Genomic DNA, 20,215 nt, shown 5'->3' on the forward strand with positions numbered 1-20,215 from the left:
CGCAGTCCCTTAACCACAGACTTTAAAATATTTTTTATGTGTGTTATCATTGTTGAAAACAAAACAACTATCATTTACCCTACATAGAGAGTAACAAAACAAAATACATAAAATGAAAAAGCAGCTTCAGGGACTGGAGAGAGCACAGAGAGTAAGGCATTTGCCTGTCACATGGCTGATCTGGATTCAATCCCCGGGAACACCCCCCCCCCCCAAATCCCTTCAGCACCCCCAGGAGTGATCTCTGAGTGCAGAGCCAAGAATAAGCCTAGAGCACCTCCAAGTGTGGCCCAAAACCCAAAACCAAACCCCCCCCCACAGAAGCTTCTCTTCTCCTAACCTTCTAGCTAGATACCATCACCCACTGGGAATTCTCAGCAGGCAGCCAGCTCAGTCTTCCTGTGGAAAGACAAGACAAGACAAGCAAGATAGAGAGATGATAGGGAGGTGTGAAAGCGCTGCTGGCAGCAAAATGAGATTCCCAGAGTCACCAGCAGCAGTGTGGAAAGAGAACAGGCAGGGAAGCATGCTCCTGTGTGTCGCGGCCTGCAGGAAGGTGGCCCTGGAAGGTCTGTCCCAACCTCGCAGCAGAGAGAGAGGGAGCGAGACAGCCAGTGGGGTCAGCCTGCGGGGCAAGGGAGACTCAGGATGGTGCTCCCACACTGTGTCCACCTCTGCTGACTCTCCCCGACCTCTCCCCGGCCCCCCTCACCTCTGCCAAGCTGTTACCTGCTCCTTGGGGTTCCTGCGTCCACATGCTCTCAGCTCATCTTCCTTGCCTGGTACAGGAGCTGGGCCCCAAAGCGAGGTGTGCAGGAGCGAACATCAGAGGCCATGAGCAAGTGACCAAGCAGCCAGAAGGGGCCTGTGTCTCACATGATACCCAGGGAAGGGTCCGATTCCCCCTACCCGAGCTTGGGTGAGGCCTGGACCGGGTGTCAGAGCATTCATTATTTAGTGCTTTACTGCACCTACTCCAGGTGGGGCTCTTTCTGGGCAAGTCCTCGATCACAGACAAAGCTGGGGCCGCACCCAGAGCTGGGGGCAGAAATTGGGCGGCTGCTCATGATCCTGGGGAGAGTGCCAGCCTGTCGCGTGTCCACAGTTCTCTGGGTTCCCTGCCCGCCGAGGCACTCGGGATGCTGGGAGAAGGGGATGACAGGTGAGGTCCACTTCATAGTCACTGTGATATTTGTGAGCAGTTGCAAGTAGGTTTTCCAGTGAGTCCTTGCTAGGTACCGAGTACCTGCATACCTGAGTACCTTCCAGGTACTCCTGGTACGTGGCACTTGACTTTCTGGAGCAGGGACTGAGCTTGGTGAGGTCAGTTGACTTGTGCCGAGACATACAAGTGGAAGCAGAATTCCAAATGAGCCTGGTTCTAAAGTCCCCTTTCAATGACGTCATCACTCTTTCCATCCCAAAGGTGGCAATGACCCTGTCTGCCACCCAGTGCAGGGAAGAGTTAGCACAGCAGGTAAGGCCTTGCACACAGCTGACCTGAGTCCAAAACCCAGCATCACCTATGGTTCCCTGAGCACTGTCAGGGGTGAACCTAGAGCCAGAAGTAAGCCAGAAGTAAGTGTCACTGGAGTGACCCAAAAACCAATAACAACAACAAAGAAAGAAAGAAAGAAAGAAAGAAAGAAAGAAAGAAAGAAAGAAAGAAAGAAAGAAAGAAAGAAAGAAAGAAAGAAAGAAAGAAAGAAAGAAAGAGGGGGCCAGAGCGATAGCACAGTGGGTAGGGCGTTTGCCTTGCACGCGGCCGACCCGGGTTCAATCCCCGGCATCCCATATGGTCCCCCGAGCACCGCCAGGAGTAATTCCTGAGTGCAGAGCCAGGAGTAACCCCTGTGCATCGCCGGGTGTGACCCAAAAACCAAAACAAAAAAAAAAAAGAAAAAAGAAAGAAAGAAAGTAAATAAGTCCATGAAGCCTCTACTGGTGTTTGAGCTGTGCTCAGATTACTGTATTCCCCCAGGACCAATGCTGAGGCCTTTTATTTTCCCAGTCAGGAAGTTAGTCAACCTCCCCCTAGGATCTGGGTATATGCGTTACTGTCTGGCCAAAGCCGGGGGTTGGAAATATTGGCTCAAACCAGAATGACCTCCCCTGTCCCACTCCCAGGCCTAGCCTGTGGAGGTGACTTCTATCTTCCCAGCTTCCTCTGCATCTCATCTCCTGCCTGCCATGACATACTCAGGCAATATGGAATCATCTTTTCCCCAGCAGCAGTGTAAAACCATGGGTGCTGCTGTCTCTTGGGTCCAGCCTTGGCCTGCAGCTAGAGGGAGTCCTGGTTATCCAGCTCCTCTGAAGTCAGTTTCTCCCTGCCTCCAGCAAATGGTAGAAGTAGGGACCTGGCAAAACGGGGTGCAGACATTGCTCCTCCTATTAGCTTGCAGTGGGCAGGCCTGGCGCCCAGTCCATGCTCCTGCATAATGGATGACCCCCTGGGAGGAACAGAATACTATCAGCAGTGAGTCTGGACGAGTTGTCCAAAGGTCTTGCCAAGGCTGACGTCTGTCCGTTGGCAGGAGCTGAAGAGAGGGATGGAGGGAGGGCCACTGAAGGCCTTTCCTGGAGCTGAGATGGGAGCCAGCCTCGGATTGGACCTCTGGATCCTTCAGAGAACGCGGGCAGATAAGAAGCTACCTCAGAGAGGGCAACCTGACCTAGCTTCACAAAAACAGTCACACTCAGGACAGCGGGAGCCCTGTGTCCTGCCTATTGACCCCATCTGAGGGCTGGGGGTAGGACCTTCAAGTATGGAGGAGGGAAGGGAAATCAGAGCTCCCAGAACACAGTCCCCGGCCATTTCAGGATGGCCTCCCAGCGTGGAAAATCCCCAGCAGCAGTGGTCGTGGCGTGGAACATGGGACCTGGAGGATATGGACAAAAGTAGGTGGACGGGGTTGGAGCGATAGTACAGGGGTTAAGGTGCTTGCTTTGCATGTGGCTAACCCAGGTTTGATCCCTGGCACCACATGGTCCCTGGAGCACCACCAGGGATCACTTCTGAGCACAGTCAGGAATAGCCCTTGACCACCTCTGACTCAACCTCCCCCTCAGAATAAAGTAGGTGGAGAGCGGGGAATGCTGGCGTATGGCCTGGGGGTGGGGGGGTGCTGGGGGCTCTGCCTCATGCGAGTGTGCCTGTCCCTGTCCAGTGAGGGCTGCAATGAAGGGAGCCAAAGGGGTGCCCCGAGGCAGGGCACTGAGATAACAAGAACACTCCTCAGGCAGGTAGAACCAGATTCAACTCATTCACAGAATCACCAAGTCTCCACTGGGGCTCCCCAAGGCCAAGTGAAATGCTGGGGGTCGGGCAGAGAACTGCAGTGGGTCTGGGGTACAGGCTGTTTGCTGAGGGAGGTCGCCACTGGAAGGCAGAACTCAGAGAACTCTGAACTGTTTGTACCCTCTGTAGTCAGCCTGCCCGTGTGAGGCCTGAGGGAAGGGAAGGAAAGGGGGAGTCCCCCGGTTCCCAACAGATCTGATGGAACCCTAACGATTGACCTTATTTACTTTTTTTTTCTTATTTTTTTGGACCACACCCGTTGGTGGTCAGGGCTTATTACTGGTGGTGGTGGTGGTGGGGGGGAATGTATGGGGCGCAGGGGATGGAACCCAGGTGGGCTGTGCAAGGCAAGCGCTCTTCCCGCTGTCCTATCGATCCGGAACCTTGTTTACGTATCTGACCCCTCTCCCAGGCAAGGTCAGGTCCCATTAGCTTCAGGGCCAGAAGGCACTCGCAGCCCCACTCGAGGTCCAGGGATAATGCGGAGAAGAGTCAAACAGCCGGAGGGGAGTTGGGCTGAGCAAAGCATCGCGGGGCCTGGTCCTGGGGCCGAGGGGAGCCTCTGCAGAAACCCCGAAGAGCAGGATCTGACCGAGTGTGGAGGGAAACGGCCTTGCAGAGCGCGGATGAAACCCAGTCGGTGCCCTGGCAGCAAAAAGAGACTCGAAAGACACGGAGGATTTCCCCTGCAGGGAACAGGCAGCTTAGATTTTTCGCGTCCCTGGGAGACCACCATCCCCCGTTGCAGGGGAGCGTTTGGAACGCCCTCAGCGAGTTGGGGGCTCAGTCTCCCGTCTGCGGCGCCGCGGGCCCGACCCAGGCGGGTGGCGGCCAAGACCCGCCTTTTCTGTTGGGGACCCGCGGGAAAGCCCCGCCGAGGGCCGCGGAGGATGGAGCCGGGGAAGCGCGGTGAGGAGTTTTGGGTGTCGGCGGCCGCCGTAGAAACGGCTCCCCGATCCCCATGGCAACGGCGCGAAGCCGCTGGAGGTTTCAGGGCGGTGCTGCGGCCGTGGTCCAGCGGCCCCGGCGAGGCGCGGGATTCGGGAACTGCCCGCCGTCCCGAGCGCGCAGGTGACGGATTGGGGGCGCTGGAGGGAGCCCGGGGTGCGGGGACAGCGCCGGGGTGTGGCCTGCGAGGGAGGCGCCAACCCATCGCCTCTCCCCTGCTTCCCGCGCTCCAGACCCCGGCGCCTTGATTGGGCCTCAGTTGTCCCAAATGGGAACTGGGAGAAGGGTGGGGGCTCCGTGAGCCCCCCGCGGCCGCTGAGGTCCAGGACTTTCCTCCGCAGCTCCCGGACCGGCCGGAGCTGTTGCTGCCCCATGGATGTAAGTCCGCGCCCTGGGTCCCTGTCCCCTAAACTTTGCCTTCCCCTGCCTTGGAGCCTCTTCCCAGCGCGGGACCAGCACCGTGGGCGTGCGAGGGAGGCACTTTCCCGCTCTTTCTGCCACGATGAGTTTGCTGGACACTCCAGGAGAAAAGGCTTTCCAGGGGCCGCCGGGAGCGGGCTTGGCGCCCACCGGCATCCTATATGGTCCCCTGGCACCACCAGGAGTGGTCCCTGAGCTCAGAGCCCCGAGCACTGCTGGGTGTGTCCCCCCAGAACAAACAGAAAGGCTTTCCAGGAAGAGGGAGGGAACATGGGGAAGGATTGGGGTGAGGGAGGGGTGGGGTGCTGGGGGGTGTGGCAAGGAAGGGGCAGGGAGAGGTAAGCATCCGGGACAGCAGGTGTGGAAAGGGAAGTCAAGGTCCAGGAATACGGGCTGAGGGGGTGATGAGCCCTAGCGAGCATAAACCATAGATGAGGCTTGGGTGGGGAGGTAGCAGGCGCACCCAGTGATGCTCAGGGCTTCCTCATAGCTCTGAGCTCAGGAACCACTCCTGGTGGTGCTTGGGGGACCTTATGGGATGCTGGGGATCGAACCCAGGCTGGCCACATGCCAGGCAAACACACTCTCTGCTGGACTAGCACTCCGGCTTCTCGCCTGGGTTTGTGGACTCCACTGGAGGTATTGGGAGCGGGGCTTATTCCTGGAACGATATTCTGGCACCGAGCCCGCCAGAGCTCACACCTGGGCCTCCCACGCCCCAGCTCACACTTCAGCGCTCTGAGCTCCCCCCAGCCTGCCGCATGTTCTGGGGGGGCCTGCTCCAGGTGCTGCACTGGGCGTGTCGGGGCCGGAGGCTTGGGCACAGGGGGCTCTCCCCCCACCCTTGGGTGGCTGCTCTTCTTCGCCCAGCCACCTCCACGTCCCCCGGTATTTCTGGGTTCCTGCAGCCCCCGTGTGTCCCCCTTGTCACCCGGTCCTCCTATGCTCACCTAGGCTGCTTCTAGCTCGTGGAACCCACCCCCGGCTCCCGTGAGCAGTCCCTCCCTGCTGCTCCCCGTCCCTGCCATCGTCTTCATCGCTGTGGGCATCTATTTGCTGCTGTTGGGCCTAGTGCTGCTGACCAGGCACTGCCTGCTGGTGAGGGGCACGGGGGGTGGGCGGAGGGGGGGCTGCGGGGCGGGCTCTGGGAAAGAGACCCTCCTCATCTGCAGGCACTGGCCGGGGACCGCCCCCCTTGCTGTTCACTCCCTACCTATGTCCCTTCCGTGGGATCAGGGTATCCCTCCCATCCCGTCACCCGCCTGCCCTGTGCAGAGGCTGAGCTGTGGCGTCTCCTAGGGCCAGGACTGCTGCCCCGCCTGCAACTCCCCCTGCAGCAAGCAAAGTGCCTCCAGGGCCCCAGACTGTTGCTGGACCTGCATCGAAGCCTGCGACTTCCCTCTGCCCAGCCCAGCCCACTTCCTGGATGCCTGCTGCCCCCAGCCCACGGAAGCTGTGAGTTCTCCTCCTCCCCCCATCCCGAGACTGAGCCAGGCCCGAGCTGGGTTCCTGAGCCCCTGCTCAGACCAGCCCCCGTTCCGGACATGGGCCTGGTGGAGACACACGACTTATCAGATTGTTCTGGGGGAAAAGAGTGCAATGTGGGACCCTGGGTTTGATCCCTATCAACCCCCCAGAACTGGCAGTGAGGGAAGTTGAAATATCTAGCAATCAGTTCTGCAACAAGCAGTTAGAACTCAAGGCAGAGCCAGAGTGACAGTACAGCAGGTCGGGTGTTTGCCTTGCGCATGGCCATCAGTCCTGCCGCCCATATGACCCCGTAAGCCCCGCCAGGAGTGACCCCGAAGCACAGAGCCAGGAGTAAGCCTGAGCATTGCCAGCTGTGGTCTCAAAACCGAAAATAAGGGGCTGGAGTGATAGCACAGCGGGTAGGGCATTTGCCTTGCACGTGGCCGACCCGGGTTCGAATCCCAGCATCCCATATGGTTCCCTGAGCACCACCAGGAGTAATTCCTGAGTGCATGAGCCAGGAGTAACCCCTGTGCATCGCTGGGTGTGACCCAAAAAGCAAAAACAAAAATAAACAAAAAAAACCCCAAAAAATAATATTAAGAAGAAGAAGAAGAAGAAGAAGAAGGAAGCAAACTCAGAGCCCCTCACAGACCCTTTCTGCCAGTGAGTGCTCTGCCTCAGACACTGCCATTTCCTTTCGGGGGCCACACCTGGCAGTGCTCAGGGCTTCCCCCTGGCTGTGTGCTCGGGATCACTCCTGTTGGGGTTCAGGGAAGCATCTGTGGTGCCCAGGATCAGTGGGGCTCAGCTGTGTGCAAGGCAAGAGTCAACCTCTGTACCGTCTCTCAGGCCTCTTCCCCTCATTTTTTGTGGGTTCAGCGGGGAAGGCTGAGGCTACATCCATCTGCTCAGTTATTTCTGGCTCTGTTCTTATAGTGACCCCTGGCAGTACTTGGGGGGTGGGGGGCTGTATGTGGTGCTGAGGATTGAACTAGGCTGTCTCTCTGGTCCTGTCTCTCTGGTCCTCTTAGACTGTCTCTCTGGTCCTGAGAGCTAGGCTGTTTTGTTTGTTTTCCATTTTTATTTGTTTGTTTGTTTTGGTTTTGGCCCATATCTGGATCTGGCAGTGCTCAGGGGCTACTCCTGGCTCTGTGCTCAGGGGACCATGTGATGGAACCCAGGCCTCCAGTATGCAAAGCAATCAATCCTTGGAGATATCTCTCTAGCCCTGTGTGCCCCTTATAACTAGACCTCACACCTTGGCCAATCTCCATGCAGTAGGAAAGGGATTTCCTTCCTTCCTTCCTTCCTTCCTTCCTTCCTTCCTTCCTTCCTTCCTTCCTTCCTTCCTTCCTTCCTTCCTTCCTTCCTTCCTTCCTTTCTTCCTTTCTCTCCCTCCCTGAGTCCTTCCCTCCCTTCCTTCCTTCCTCTCCCTCCCTGAGTCCTTCCCTCCCTTCTTTCCTCCCTCCCTCCCTCCCTCCGTTCCTTCCTCCTTCCCTCCCTCCCTCCTTCTCCTCCTTCCTTCTCCTCCTCCCTTCCTTCCTTCCTTCCTTCCTTCCTTCCTTCCTTCCTTCCTTCCTTCCTTCCTTCCTTCCTTCCTTCCTTCCTTCCTTTCTTCCTTTCTCTCCCTCCCTGAGTCCTTCCCTCCCTTCCTTCCTCTCCCTCCCTGAGTCCTTCCCTCCCTTCTTTCCTCCCTCCCTCCCTCCCTCCCTCCATTCCTTCCTCCTTCCCTCCCTCCCTCCTTCTCCTCCTTCCTTCCTTCCTTCCTTCCTTCCTTCCTTCCTTCCTTCCTTCCTTCCTTCCTTCCTTTCTTCCTTCCTCTCCCTCCCTGAGTCCTTCCCTCCCTTCCTTCCTTCCTCTCCCTCCTTTCCTTCCTTCCTCTCCCTCCCTGAGTCCTTCCCTCCCTTCCTTCCTCCCTCCCTCCCTCCGTTCCTTCCTCCTTCCCTCCCTCCCTCCTTCTCCTCCTTCCTTCCTTCCTTCTTCTCCCTCCCTGACTCCTTCCCTCCCTTCCTTCCCCTCCCTGACTCCTTCCTTCCCTTCCTTCCCCTCCCTGACTCCTTCCCTCCCTTCCTTCCCCTCCCTGACTCCTTCACTTCCTTCCTTCCTTCCTTCCTCTCTCCCTCCCTCCCTCCCTCCCTCCCTCCCTTCTTCTCTTCGTCCTTCCCTCCCTCCCTCCTTCCTTCCTTTTTTATTCTACTTCTTTCTCCTCCTCCTCCCCCCTCTGCCCCATTGTGCTCAGGGCTTATTCCTGGCTCTCTGCGTTCAGGGACCACTCTTGACTTTGCTCAGGAGAACAAATGTGGTGCTGAGGATCGAACCTGAGTGGCTGCTTGCAAGGCAAGTGCCTTAACCCTGGCACTATCTCTCCGGTCCTTTGTGGGTTTTTCTCCTCTTTTTGCAGGGGAATACCCTGGCTCATTCTGTTTGGAGCTGTCCTTTGGAAAGTCCATTCCAGGCTCTCTGAGATTTATTTCCCTGTAGTAACAATCACAGTCTGAGCTGAGGCTTACCAAAGTCCGAGTGATCCGTGTGAGGCTGGTTTCTTTTCCTCCTGCCAGAGAACCCCGCCTGCTCTCTTCCTCCTAGGCTGGACGCAAGGATCTGATTCATTCCTTTCCTCCCTTATCCAAGCTTTACAGAGTCACTGCGGCCCTGTGCTGGGTCCCGGGGGCTCAGTGGCCCCACACATGCAGGACTTACATTGTATGGAGGCTGAGGAAAAAGTGGAACACCCCAGGGAGTGGGGGGAAGAAGGGGTGTTGTGGGGGGGAGCTTCTCCGGCCTGTGTGCAGAAACAGGGGCGCCAGGCACCGCACCCCACACGAGGTCGGGACAACTGGAGTTTGTGGATTGGCTTTTCCGCCTGGTTCCTGTGCCACACCTGTTCAGGGCTGCGCCTGTGTTTTGAAGCCAAGACCTCACATCCAGGAGGCATGCATTGAATCAGTGAGCCACCCCTGCTGCCCAGATCTGTGGGTCAGAAGTAGGGACCCACACCCGTGGTGCTAGGGGCTACTCCCAGCTCAGTGCTCAAAGGTTACTCCCTGTTGGTGCTTGGGAGATCACGTGGTACTGTGGGTCAAACCTAGGGCTTCCACATGCCTGACATACATTTTAACCTTCTGAATAATCTCCCGACCCTATATTTGTGCATTTTAGTTTTATTGATTTTGGGATCACACCCAGCAGTGCTCAGGGTTTACTTCTGTCTCTGAGCTTTAGGAACCTCTGGGCAGTGCTTAGAGGATTATATGTGGCCTCAGGAATTGAACCCTAGGCCATCTGCGTGCAGGCAAGTACTCACTGTACTATCTCTCTGGCCCCTGTTTGTGGAAAATTTTAAGTTCTCATGTGATTCTGATGCCCAGTGCTTTTAGAAATTACTGCCAAGGGCCAGAGAGAGAGTGCCGGGGTTAAGGCAGTTGCTTTGTATAAGGCCAGGCATAGATTGCTCCCCAAAACCATCTGGTCCCCTACTGTACTACTGTATGTGTATGTGGCCTCCCACCTCCAAGGAAAAGAACTCTCCCGAAATGGAGCAGAGTCCTGAAGATGAGAATCACTCTCTCATATTTTGTCACTGGGTCAAGCTTAGCTCTGTCCGCTCACTTCAGTGACCCCAGGAAGTCGATTTCATCATGGTTTCTGAGATGAGGAAAGCAGAGCTCCAAGCATGAATTGGGCAAGCTCTGCCCAGTAAAGGTGGCTGGCTTTCACGACCCGGAGTGCAGGGTAGGAGAGCAGCTGGGCGCTGGCCTTGCACGTGTTTGACCCAGACACCTGACCCAGGCACTTTGTTCGGGTCCCCTGCACCCCGCCGGGAGTGATTCCTGAGCACAGAGCCCGGAATAAGCCCTGAGCTCTGCCAGGTGTGCCCCCCCACCAAAAACCCAGCAAGCCAGAGCGAAAGCAGCCAAAGCGAAAGGCCGCCGTGCCTGGAGACACACGGGATTAAGAGTCTGGAGTCCTTGTTTAATGGACTTAAACAGCACATTCCTTCCAGAAGCCACATGGCTGCGGTGCGAGTTGAGAAATCCATTAGCCATTATTAACGAGCAGATGGGAGCGCTGCCGGCAGACAGCCCGAGCCCAGTGACACTCTCAATCCCCTCTTCTCTGGGGCGCTCGCCACCACTGCCCGGAATTCCAGGGGGTCCTCCAGCCCCCCCCTCAGCCGACTTCCCGCTCTCTCCACGGACTCCTCAGACAAGGAGCCCACTGTGCTCTCCCGGGACAGTGCTCTTGGCCACAGCGTCTGTCCCCTTCAGACCCCAGCCCTCTCCCTGGACTCTGGCCCCTCACTGAAACCCCGGTGACATCTGATCTCACGAGTCATCTGACACCACACCCCAAAACCTCAGCTGTTCCAAAGGTCATTTCCCTATTCCTGGCTTGGCTGGTGTGTGAACTGTCATCTGCCACTGTCACTAGCTCTGCCTCCAGAAGCCCGGGTGTGTCCAGTGCCAGCCTGCTGGCCTGTGTCCAGCCCTTGCTTGCAGTAAGCAGGTCAGTCCTGTGCCAGGCAGGGGAGGAATGGGTTGGTGCCAGTCCCATCTCCCCTTTTGTGTCTTAAGTACACGTTGTTCCTGTTCCCCCGAGCCACAGACCTCCTCTTGCCCCAGGGCGCCGAGAAGGCCTCTTCTCGCCTCCAGAGAGGGGCTGCTTTGATTCATCCATTCATCCAACTTTCGTTGATTTTTGGGTTTTTTTTGGAGGGGGTTATACCTGGCAATGCTCAGGGGTTACTCCTGGCTCTGCACTCAGGAATTACTCTGGGTGGTGCTCAAGGGACCATATGGGATGCTGGGAATCGAACCCAGTTCGGCCACGTGCAAGGCAAACACCCTACCCGCTGTGCTATCGCTCCAGACCCTGTTGTTTTTGTTTTTGGACCACACTGGGCGATGCTCAGCGTTACTCCTGGCTCTTCACTCAGGAATTACTCCTGACAGGCCTCGGGGAGCCACATGAGGTTCCGGGGCTTGAACCCAGTTTGGCTGCGTGCAAGGCAAATGCCCTCCCGCTGTCCTGTCCCTCCAACCTCCATGGTCACTGCTGAGCCCCAGTGGGGGAAGGCAATTCTGTTCTTGCAGTCCCAGAGAGGCTGACATTCCTGACGCACTGAGGCAGTGAGGCTGAGGCCGACCTCAGGAGGACCCCAACAGACCTAAGACTATCCCAGCGCCATTCCCACAGCAAACTCGTAGCGGAGCCTTCGATCCTTTTGTGAAGGACGTTCTGTTAATTAGAGATCAAAATAGAGGCCACAGGGCCGGAGTAGTACAGCGGATAGGGTGTCTTGCATGTGGCTGAGCCAGGTTCGATCCTCAACACCCCCTGTTGCCCAAGTCTGCCAGGAGTGAACCCTAAATGCAGGAGTCAAGGGGCCGGAGAGAGCGCAGCGGGTAGGGCACTCCTGACCTGGATTCAATCCCTGGCTCTCCACGTGACTCCCAAGCATCACCAGGAATGCTTCCTGAGCACAGCCCAGTGTGACCCCCCAAAACCAAACAAACAAATAAGCAAAAACACAAAATAAAGGTCAGGGGTTTGGCTGCGCATCCAGGAGCCCTCGGTTTGACTGCCCGCATGCTGCATGCTCCCTGGGCACCGCTGGGTGTGACCAAAAAAAAACCAATGAAAATGAGGGGCCAGAGATAATACAGCAGATAGGGCACCTACTTTGCATGCTGCCAGCCTGGGTTTGATCCCTGGCTCAAGCACCACCAGGAGTAATTTCTGAATACAGAGCCAGGAATAACTCCTGAATACCACTGGGTATGGCCCCATCCCCCCTAGTGTTTTGGGTCTTTTTGGCTTTTTTGAGGAGTCACACCTGGTGATGCTCAGGGGCTACTCCTGGCTCTGCACTCAGGAATCACTCCTGGTGGTATTCAGAGGACCATATGGAATGCCGGGGATTGAACCCGGGTCAGCTGCACGCCAGGCAAGTGCCCTACCTGCTGTCCTGTCACTCCGGCCCAACCCTCAATTGGGTTTAAGAGGTAGCTGAGCATACGCTGGACATACAGGAAGCTGGGGAAGCTGCGTGCAGTCCCCAGCACTGCATGGGCCCTAGAGCATGGTGAGATGGAGTGACCCCCCAGCATGTCAGGTGTCACCCCAAAACAAACAGCAAACAGGCCAGAGCAATAGTACAGCAGGTAAGGTGTTTGCCTTGCACACAGCCCACCTGGGTTTGATTTCCAGCACCTCATAGGGTCCCCGAGCACGCCAGGAGAGATCCCCGAGTGCAGAATCTGGAGTAAACCCTCAACACAGGCAGGTAGAGCCCCAACAAACAAAAACAGCAAACAAAAAAACATTAAAATGTTATCTGCAAGTATAAGGCCCTGGGTTTGACAAGCACTACAAAAATAATTTTTTAAATATGCAAATCATAATTTTTTTTTTTGCTTTTTTTGGGTCACACCCAGTGATGCTCAGGGGTCACTCCTGGCTCTGCACTCAGGAATTACCCCTGGCCGTGCTCAGGGGACCATATGGGATGCTGGGAATTGAACCCAGGTCGGCCGCGTGCAAGGCAAACGCCCTACCCGCTGTGCTATCACTCCAGCCCGCAAATCATGATTTTTGAAGCAAATGAGAAAGCTTTATGTAGTTGCTTTGGTATCACATCCAACAGTGCTCAGCACTTACTCCTGGCTCTGTGCTCAGTGAACCATGTGGGGATCAAACCCTGGTCAGCCCTGTGCAAGGCAAGTGCCCTGCTTGTACTATCTTCCCTGCCCCTAGAAAGCTTTTGTCTTCTGTCATGCCATTTGTACCTTGCACACAGTAAGGGCTCAGAAGTGAGGAATGAGATCATTCAGGTTGGTCCCAATCAATACAAGGAGGAAATTTACGAAAACAAAAGGTAATTTTTATCAGGGCAGAAAATATGTGTGTACTTTGCCCGTCATGTCTAGGGGCGGGCATGGGGATATGGTAGAACTCTTGGTGCTGCACCGGGGATGCCTGAGTTCTAGCACAGGACACTGCCAGATCTCCGGCTCCTGCTCCACTAAATGAGGAGGCCTGAACCCCCTGAATAATCTCTCCCGCTCCTCTCCCTGTGGTTGGAACACTGCCCCCTTGCTGATTTCCCCACAGCCCCGGGACTCACTTTGTTCCTCAGAAGGGCAGATGTACCCTCTGCTCTTCAGGGCAGATGGGACAGCTCAGGTAACAGCTTCCGGCTCAGGGACCCCCTCCCCTGCTCACTGGCCTCTCTCTCTTCTGTCCCTCAGGGCTGGGTCCCGAGCTGCCCTCGCTGCTGCCCACTGTGTGACTGCGCATGCGCCTGCCAGCTCCCCGACTGCCAGAGCCTCAACTGCCTCTGCTTTGAGATCAAGCTCCGATGAGGACCCAGAGGCCCTGCCCTCTGGGGAGCGACCAGCCCCCAGGGCCCCCGCGCCCTCATCCCTGACGGGCCTCAGGACACTGTTCTCCAGGCCACTGGAACCACACATGGCCTGCCCAGCTCACTGGCCTGGGCAGCTAGTGCCGAGAGCCTGGCTCCTGGCAGGCAGGACTCAGAGCCCTGGGCCAGCTGGATGGCAGCCCATCTGAGGGCCAGTGTGCGGTGGGCCCTGCCTGCCTGTCCCCTCCCCAAGTGAACTTATGTCTGAAGTTAGGGCGTTGCTGGCCACTGGCGTTGCTGGCATTAGGGGAGGCACCTGGTCTGGAGTACTAGAATATTGGGGTGCCCCTGCCATGCCCCTCTGTGGACTTTTGGTTATTTTGAGGTGAGTGCAGTGCTTGCATCTGCTCCTGCTCTAAGGAAATGGGCTCCCCACATTCCCAGGGAGGGGGGACTAGGGCGGCTGGAGGGCCACACCACTGAGCCGCCCCCACCTCTCCCCACCCCGCAGATCCAAGTCTAGAGATTTTCTTCTCTGGACTATCTTTGGAGGGCCTCGGTGTGGATTTCCAAGGAAGGAATTGCCTCTGAAGCAGCGGTGAGTGAGCAGGGAACCCGCCCCCACCCCCAAATAGGGCTGGTCGCTGCCGCTCACTCCCTCTCCCCTCACTCTGGGGCCTCCTACTGGCATGAATGTCAGGAGCCTCAGGTTTCCCTAAATATAGGTCCCTGTCGAGCTTCGGCGGCAAAGAAAGGGCAGGGGTCACCGGAGAAGGTTGGGGGAGGGCGGGCGGGGGCTGCTTATAACCCGCCCCGGGAGCAGCTTGGCTCACTCGCTGCCACCCAGGTCTGCCCGCTGCATCGGCTCTCGCGCAGGTGGGCATTGGGCGGGCGAGCAGGGGATCCGGAGAGGCGGCCGACCGGGAGGAGGGGGGGTTCGGAGAGCACGCAGGGGCTGCCCAGCTGCAGGGTCGGACCTTGGTGTGGAAAGGACAGCCAGGCAAGGACGAGACGACTTTGCGCTGGCACGGCGGCCCCGAGCCTGGCCCGGCCGGTGGCCCCGGGCGCCGTCTGCGCACGCGCAGAGCAGCGGGGCCTCGCTGGAGCCGGGCGGGCGCGGGCCCACCCGAGGGTAACGGGGACCTGTGCGCCCCGGGCGTCCGCGCGCTGCCCTTTCCTCCACGTTTACGCCCGGGCTGTGACACCGGAACGGTCGGACCACGCCCCGGCGGCCCCGCGGCCGAGCCGACCTCTGGATTGGGTTACAAAGTGGCACGGCCGCGTCAGCGGTGGCCGGAAGCCGGGCGTCCCGCGGGGCCGGGCCGGGGGCAGCTGACCCTCCAGGGTCTTTCCCGCCGGGCCCCGCGCCGCCTGCCCCCAGCCCCCCGGGAGTCCCGAACCCGCTGAGTCACGGCCCCCGGCGCGCCCCGCGGCGGCGGAGGACGGGGCGAGGGCGGGGCGGCCGGCGACCCGCGGGATGTGGCCCGAGTCACGTCCGAGCGGCCGCGGCCCCGCCCCCGCGCGCCTGCTCGCCTGCCATTGGCCGCGCGGGCCCGCAGCGCCGGCGCGGAGGGCGGGGCGGCCCCTTATAAGGCGCGGCGCCGCCGCCCGCGGCCGCCCCCTCGGGAGCAGAACAGGTTGCGTTCCTACTGGAACGCGCCGCCGAACGGGCTCCTGGTGACGACTCGGCGTTCGGTTCTCATTCCCCTCGCCCTCTGCGGCCCCGCTCGCCCCTCTCCTGTGCCAGGTGAGCGCCCGTGGCCGCGTGCTCAGCTCCGGGACCGCGGAGTCGGTGCCGGTGGGGGGCGGGGGTGGGACAGGCGTGGGAGCAGAGCCTCCCGGCGCGGCGTCTCCCCACCTCCCCTGCACCCCCCGCCAGACCCCTGTGCTCAGGCACGACCCCCTACCACCCCTCAGCGGGAGCCGCTCGGCTTGCTGCGCAACGCAGCGCCCGCTCCGCAGGCTGAGTCATGGCGGGGGAGGAAGCGGGACGGGATGGAGGGCCTCCCCCCTCCCCTTTTCTTGCTGGGGTCCCCAGAAAGCCCTTTGCCCAGACCTGGGATTGCGGGAACAGCGAGGGGCAGCGGGTGGGCTCGTAAATACCTCCGGGTTCCCGATAAGGGAGGGTACGGCTGGCTCTGATGAGGGCCCCCGCTGGTGGGGAGGGGAACCCCTTGGCAATGCCTGGCGCCCCGTGAACGCTTTCCCCGTCTTTCCTTATCGGGTGACCTTGCTTCTGGTCTGGAGAAGGCTGTAGCCCAGCCAGCAGGCAGAAGCATTTTTCAGGGGAAGGGGCGGGGCGCCTGCCTCCCCTCCACGATCTCTTAACCTGTGCGCAATCCTCCTGCCTGGGGTGCGGGCACGGTGGGGTGGCTTCCTCTGGGTCTTTTTTCTGAGCTTTGATAACCCCTCCACCTTTTTTTTCCTGTTTCCATCACCAACCCTGGGGAGAAGGCTGACCTTGGGGTGTCCTTGAGGCTGTGGAGCCCGGGCCTGCCTGGGAATCATGGGTTGTTTGGAGGCAACAGGCCTAGCACAGTCCCAGCCTGGGTTCCCCTCTCGGATCTGGTGTTTGGGTTGCTGTGTGGCTCGAAGCACAGACTTCTCCCTCATCCTCTTACTCTTCTTTCCGATCCTTTCACTGAGCAGGTTGGGCCCTTCTGTACAATCTCTAAAATCTAAAATACTCGGTTTTGCTTCTAGGCAAGGTGACCCATGGCAAGGCACAAGCCAGCAGGGTCCAGCTTCTACATGACCCACCTATCCATGGCTCTGGCTTATTCCTTTCCGCCAGATGCCAGTACGCAGAGAGAGTTAGGACAGGTACTGGAGGCAGGTCCAGTGCAGAGAAGTATGCTGTAGGGAAGAGCTGAGGACGGCAACGCCCCAACACCTGTGGGGTATGGGGCAGGGGAGGGGCTCTGTTCTTCAGGGGTCCAGGGGAAGACTCAATCCTCTTCCATCTGTCTCCTCTGCCCAGACACCATCTCCGACTGCCGCCATGGGCTCCCAGTACCCGGCGTTGACCCCGGAGCAGAAGAAGGAGCTTAGTGACATCGCTCATCGAATTGTGGCTCCGGGCAAGGGCATCCTGGCTGCTGATGAGTCCACTGGTACGTGACAGAACCCACTAGGAGGAGAATCGAGGGCTGCCAGGGTTACAGGCCGGATCCCCTTAGCCCCGTGTGTCGCCCCCCTCCAGGGAGCATTGCCAAGCGCCTGCAGTCCATTGGCACCGAGAACACCGAGGAGAATCGGCGCTTCTACCGCCAGCTGCTGCTGACTGCTGATGACCGCGTGAACCCCTGCATCGGGGGCGTCATCCTCTTCCACGAAACGCTCTACCAGAAGGCGGATGATGGGCGTCCCTTCCCACAAGTCATCAAGTCTAAGGGTGGTGTTGTGGGCATCAAGGTGAGGGGATTAAGATCAGAGATGAAGAGATCTGGGGGATGCACTTGGGGCTGGGCGTCTCCGCCCCCCCACACCTCTGAAGCGGGTGTAAAGAGAGCTGGAGGGCTGGGGCACTTGTTTTGCCTGAAGATGCCCAGCACTGCCCAATGAGGAGTCCTCGAGTACTGTGGTGTGGCCCCCCAAACTTACTGTGTGTTGCATATATACGTGTATATGTAGCGTATGCACCTACACGAAGCTAGACATTAGCCAGACTGACTTATGGTATTTTTGTTGCTGCTGGTTATTTGGTTTTGGGGGAGCCACGTGCAATGGTGTTCAGGGCTAACTCCTGGCACTGTGCTCAGGGATCACTCCTAGTGGGGCCCAGGGGCACATACGGGGCTGGAGGGTTGAACTTGGGTTAGTCATTGTAGGGCGTGTGCCCGCCCTGCCGTGTTCTCTCTTCTGCTCCTGTTACTGTTGGGTTGCTGTGTCAGAGAAGGCACCCAGGTCTCAGGCTTGCATTGGCGCATGCTCAGCTTCACCACTGAGCTGCATCCACATCCAAGAACCCAACTTAGATTTGTTTGTTTGTTTGTTTTTTGGTCCCCCCACATGCTGGGTGGGGACGGCCTTGTGTGGGATGCTAGAGAGAGAAACTGGTCTGGTCATGTGTAAGCACCCTACCAAGGTCCTGTCTCTCTGGCCCCTGCTACTTAGCATTTTTAAACCTTGCAGTTTGGGTTTTGGATTTTGGGTTTTGCAGTGCCTCGAGCCTCACTCAACCCCTGCCTTTCATCTTTGTAATTCTAAGAGGAAGGTATCGCCCTCATTGATCTAGTAACAGTAGTTGCCGAGGGCTCTGTTAAATAATATCCCTGTGCATGCATCCTTCCTCATAGGATCAGATAAATACAAACTAAGTACTTTTTGCAAAAATATTTGCAAACCCCGGGATGCCCCTGGGAAATCGGGGACAGTTTGGGGCTGCAGAGGCAAAGGGGTACTGTGGATCATTCCCTCTTTCCCCCCAACCCAATAGGTGGACAAGGGTGTGGTACCTCTGGCAGGAACAAATGGCGAGACTACCACCCAAGGTGAGTACTGTTTGGCCTCGGATATTCTGCCCTCTCGGTCCTGCCACTCTCGGCCCTGCCCTGACTCTTGGTCCCCTCTCCAGGCCTGGATGGGCTGTCTGAGCGCTGTGCCCAGTACAAGAAGGATGGAGCTGACTTTGCCAAGTGGCGCTGTGTGCTGAAGATTGGGGAAAACACCCCCTCCGCCCTTGCCATCATGGAAAATGCCAACGTTCTGGCACGTTATGCCAGCATTTGCCAGCAGGTAGGCCTGTATTCCCGGCAAGCCTCCTCCCACTCCATTTGGCTCCAGAGTGTTGGCCAGCCTGCCACCCATCTGCCAGGCTACCTCCTCCCCGGCAAGTGTTTGGATCCATCGGGTCTGGTCGTGTGAGGGACTCGTGAGCAGGCTGCGTGAGCAAAGGGGCAGGGAGGGAGTGTGGGGGTGGATCTGGGGAGCTGCCTGTCTCCCGCTGTCTGCAGAGGACTTTGAAGCACAGAGATGGGATCTGGCTAATGACTGCAGAGCCGTAAGTGGGGCCTTGGTTGGGAGGCCTAATAGCTGCCTTGGTCCTGCACAGAATGGCATCGTGCCCATCGTGGAGCCCGAGATCCTGCCTGATGGAGACCACGACTTAAAGCGCTGTCAGTACGTAACTGAGAAGGTAGGTGCCCGCCGGGTCGGTGTGGTGGGGGTGGCATCTCGGGCTGACCCCTCGCCCCCACTTACCCCGTCTCACTCTGGTGGTGCCCTGCTGTAGGTGCTGGCCGCCGTGTACAAGGCTCTGAGTGACCACCACGTCTATCTGGAAGGCACCTTACTGAAGCCCAACATGGTAACCGCAGGCCACGCCTGCAGCCAGAAATACTCTCATGAGGAGATTGCCATGGCAACTGTCACTGCACTGCGCCGCACCGTGCCCCCCGCTGTCACTGGTAAGATCTACACCCGCTGGCCAGAGGGTAGTGTGCAACAGGCTGAGCACATCTTTGCGAGCAGGAGCCCCAGTTCACAGGAGAGGGCCTCCTCTAGCTCCTCGAAAATCCTCAGTCCCCACAGTCCCCAGGGCCAGATGGCTGGCGGCCAGACCAGCATCAGGGCTCCAGCCAAACCCTTGTTTCACCTCTTACTCTTCAGGAGTCACCTTCTTATCTGGGGGCCAGAGCGAGGAGGAGGCATCCATCAACCTCAATGCCATCAACAAGTGTCCCCTGCTGAAGCCGTGGGCCTTGACCTTCTCATTTGGACGAGCCCTGCAGGCGTCTGCCCTGAAGACCTGGGGCGGGAAGAAGGAGAACCTGAAGGCTGCCCAGGAGGAGTACATCAAGCGGGCCCAGGTAGGGCCGGGCCGGGCCGGGCCGGGCCGGGCGGCGGGAGGCACAGGGTGCTCGGGCCCCCGACAGCAGCTTTCTCACCCGTTTGCTCTTTGCTCCCAGGCCAACAGCCTCGCCTGCCAAGGAAAGTACACTTCCACTGGCCAGGCCGGCTCTGCGGCCAGTGAGTCTCTCTTCATCTCCAACCACGCCTACTGAGCGGAGATGAGCTAAGGCTGCCCTGCTACACTCCGGTCCCCCTCCCACAGCCACTCGGAAGAGGGGGCGCACCTCGGGCTCTAGGCTGCTCTTCCCCATCACTCCTGCCTCCCTTGTGAATTGGTGCGTGGTGTTGTCTGTGTGTGCCGGTTCCATCGCCCTCTCCAGCCCACTGCCAATAAACAGCTACTCAAGGGGATGTGGTGTCCGTTTCTGCTTGGGGCAGGGAAGGGCTTGGAGGAGGTGGCACAGCCTAGGGCAAAGAACCCTTGGGGCCAAAGCTGCAGGACAGCAGGCAAGGCACTTGCTTTGTAGGCGGCCTGTCTAAGTTTGATACCCATATTGTCCCAAGTGCCACCAAGAATGATATGTCAGCAGAGCCAGAAGTAAGCCCTGGGTGCCTCAGGGTGTAAGTAAGCCCGAAGTGCCCCAAGATAAAACTTTAAAAATTTTTTTGGCTTTTTGGGTCACACCCAGCAAGCTCAGGGGTTACTCCTGGCAGGCTCAAGGGACCATATGGGATCCCTGGGATCAAACCCAGGTCGACTGTGTGCAAGCCAGATGCCTTTACTTGCTGTACTATCGTTCTGGCCCCAAACTTTTTAAATTTCTCAAAGAAAAATAACCCTGTGTTGGTGCCCGCCCCTTCTATTGGCCGCAGCTGATGAGCTCACAGTTAGGGCCTCATTTCCAGGCCTGAAAGGT

At 58.2% G+C, this 20,215-nt stretch overlaps 2 protein-coding genes across 3 annotated transcripts; both read left to right on the forward strand.

Moving 5' to 3' along the window:
* The first annotated feature begins 4,187 nt into the window (after window positions 1-4,187).
* Window positions 4,188-14,103, forward strand: LOC129404302 (keratin-associated protein 10-10). The gene is made up of 6 exons (XM_055136467.1): window positions 4,188-4,372; window positions 4,591-4,627; window positions 5,624-5,767; window positions 5,969-6,124; window positions 13,393-13,890; window positions 14,017-14,103. The coding sequence occupies exons 1-5, from the start codon at window positions 4,263-4,265 to the stop codon at window positions 13,504-13,506; spliced, it is 561 nt and encodes a 186-aa protein (XP_054992442.1). The 5' UTR covers window positions 4,188-4,262; the 3' UTR covers window positions 13,507-13,890; window positions 14,017-14,103.
* A 258-nt stretch (window positions 14,104-14,361) lies between these two features.
* ALDOA (aldolase, fructose-bisphosphate A) lies at window positions 14,362-19,709 on the forward strand. Of its 2 annotated transcripts, none has more exons than XM_055136867.1 (9): window positions 14,362-14,381; window positions 16,486-16,618; window positions 16,708-16,919; window positions 17,944-17,998; window positions 18,082-18,242; window positions 18,559-18,642; window positions 18,739-18,913; window positions 19,116-19,315; window positions 19,415-19,709. In XM_055136867.1, the coding sequence occupies exons 2-9, from the start codon at window positions 16,507-16,509 to the stop codon at window positions 19,508-19,510; spliced, it is 1,095 nt and encodes a 364-aa protein (XP_054992842.1). In that variant the 5' UTR covers window positions 14,362-14,381; window positions 16,486-16,506; the 3' UTR covers window positions 19,511-19,709. The 2 variants fall into 2 exon arrangements, with proteins under 2 accessions (XP_054992842.1, XP_054992841.1); XM_055136866.1 differs by lacking the exon at window positions 14,362-14,381 and adding an exon at window positions 15,092-15,252.
* Window positions 19,710-20,215: the final 506 nt, after the last annotated feature.

The sequence above is a fragment of the Sorex araneus genome, chromosome 4 (genome assembly GCF_027595985.1).
Source record: "Sorex araneus isolate mSorAra2 chromosome 4, mSorAra2.pri, whole genome shotgun sequence".
NCBI classification, from domain to species: domain Eukaryota; kingdom Metazoa; phylum Chordata; class Mammalia; order Eulipotyphla; family Soricidae; genus Sorex; species Sorex araneus.

Coding starts and splice junctions, on each gene's coding strand:
- ALDOA (XM_055136867.1), top strand. CDS start 16,507: ATGGGCTCCCAGTACCCGGCGTTGACCCCGGAGCAGAAGAAGGAGCTT. Junction 16,920..17,943: donor GTGGTGTTGTGGGCATCAAG/GTGAGGGGATTA, acceptor CCAACCCAATAG/GTGGACAAGGGTGTGGTACC. Junction 18,643..18,738: donor GTCAGTACGTAACTGAGAAG/GTAGGTGCCCGC, acceptor GCCCTGCTGTAG/GTGCTGGCCGCCGTGTACAA.
- LOC129404302 (XM_055136467.1), top strand. CDS start 4,263: ATGGCAACGGCGCGAAGCCGCTGGAGGTTTCAGGGCGGTGCTGCGGCC. Junction 5,768..5,968: donor TGACCAGGCACTGCCTGCTG/GTGAGGGGCACG, acceptor GGCGTCTCCTAG/GGCCAGGACTGCTGCCCCGC. Junction 6,125..13,392: donor GCCCCCAGCCCACGGAAGCT/GTGAGTTCTCCT, acceptor TCTGTCCCTCAG/GGCTGGGTCCCGAGCTGCCC.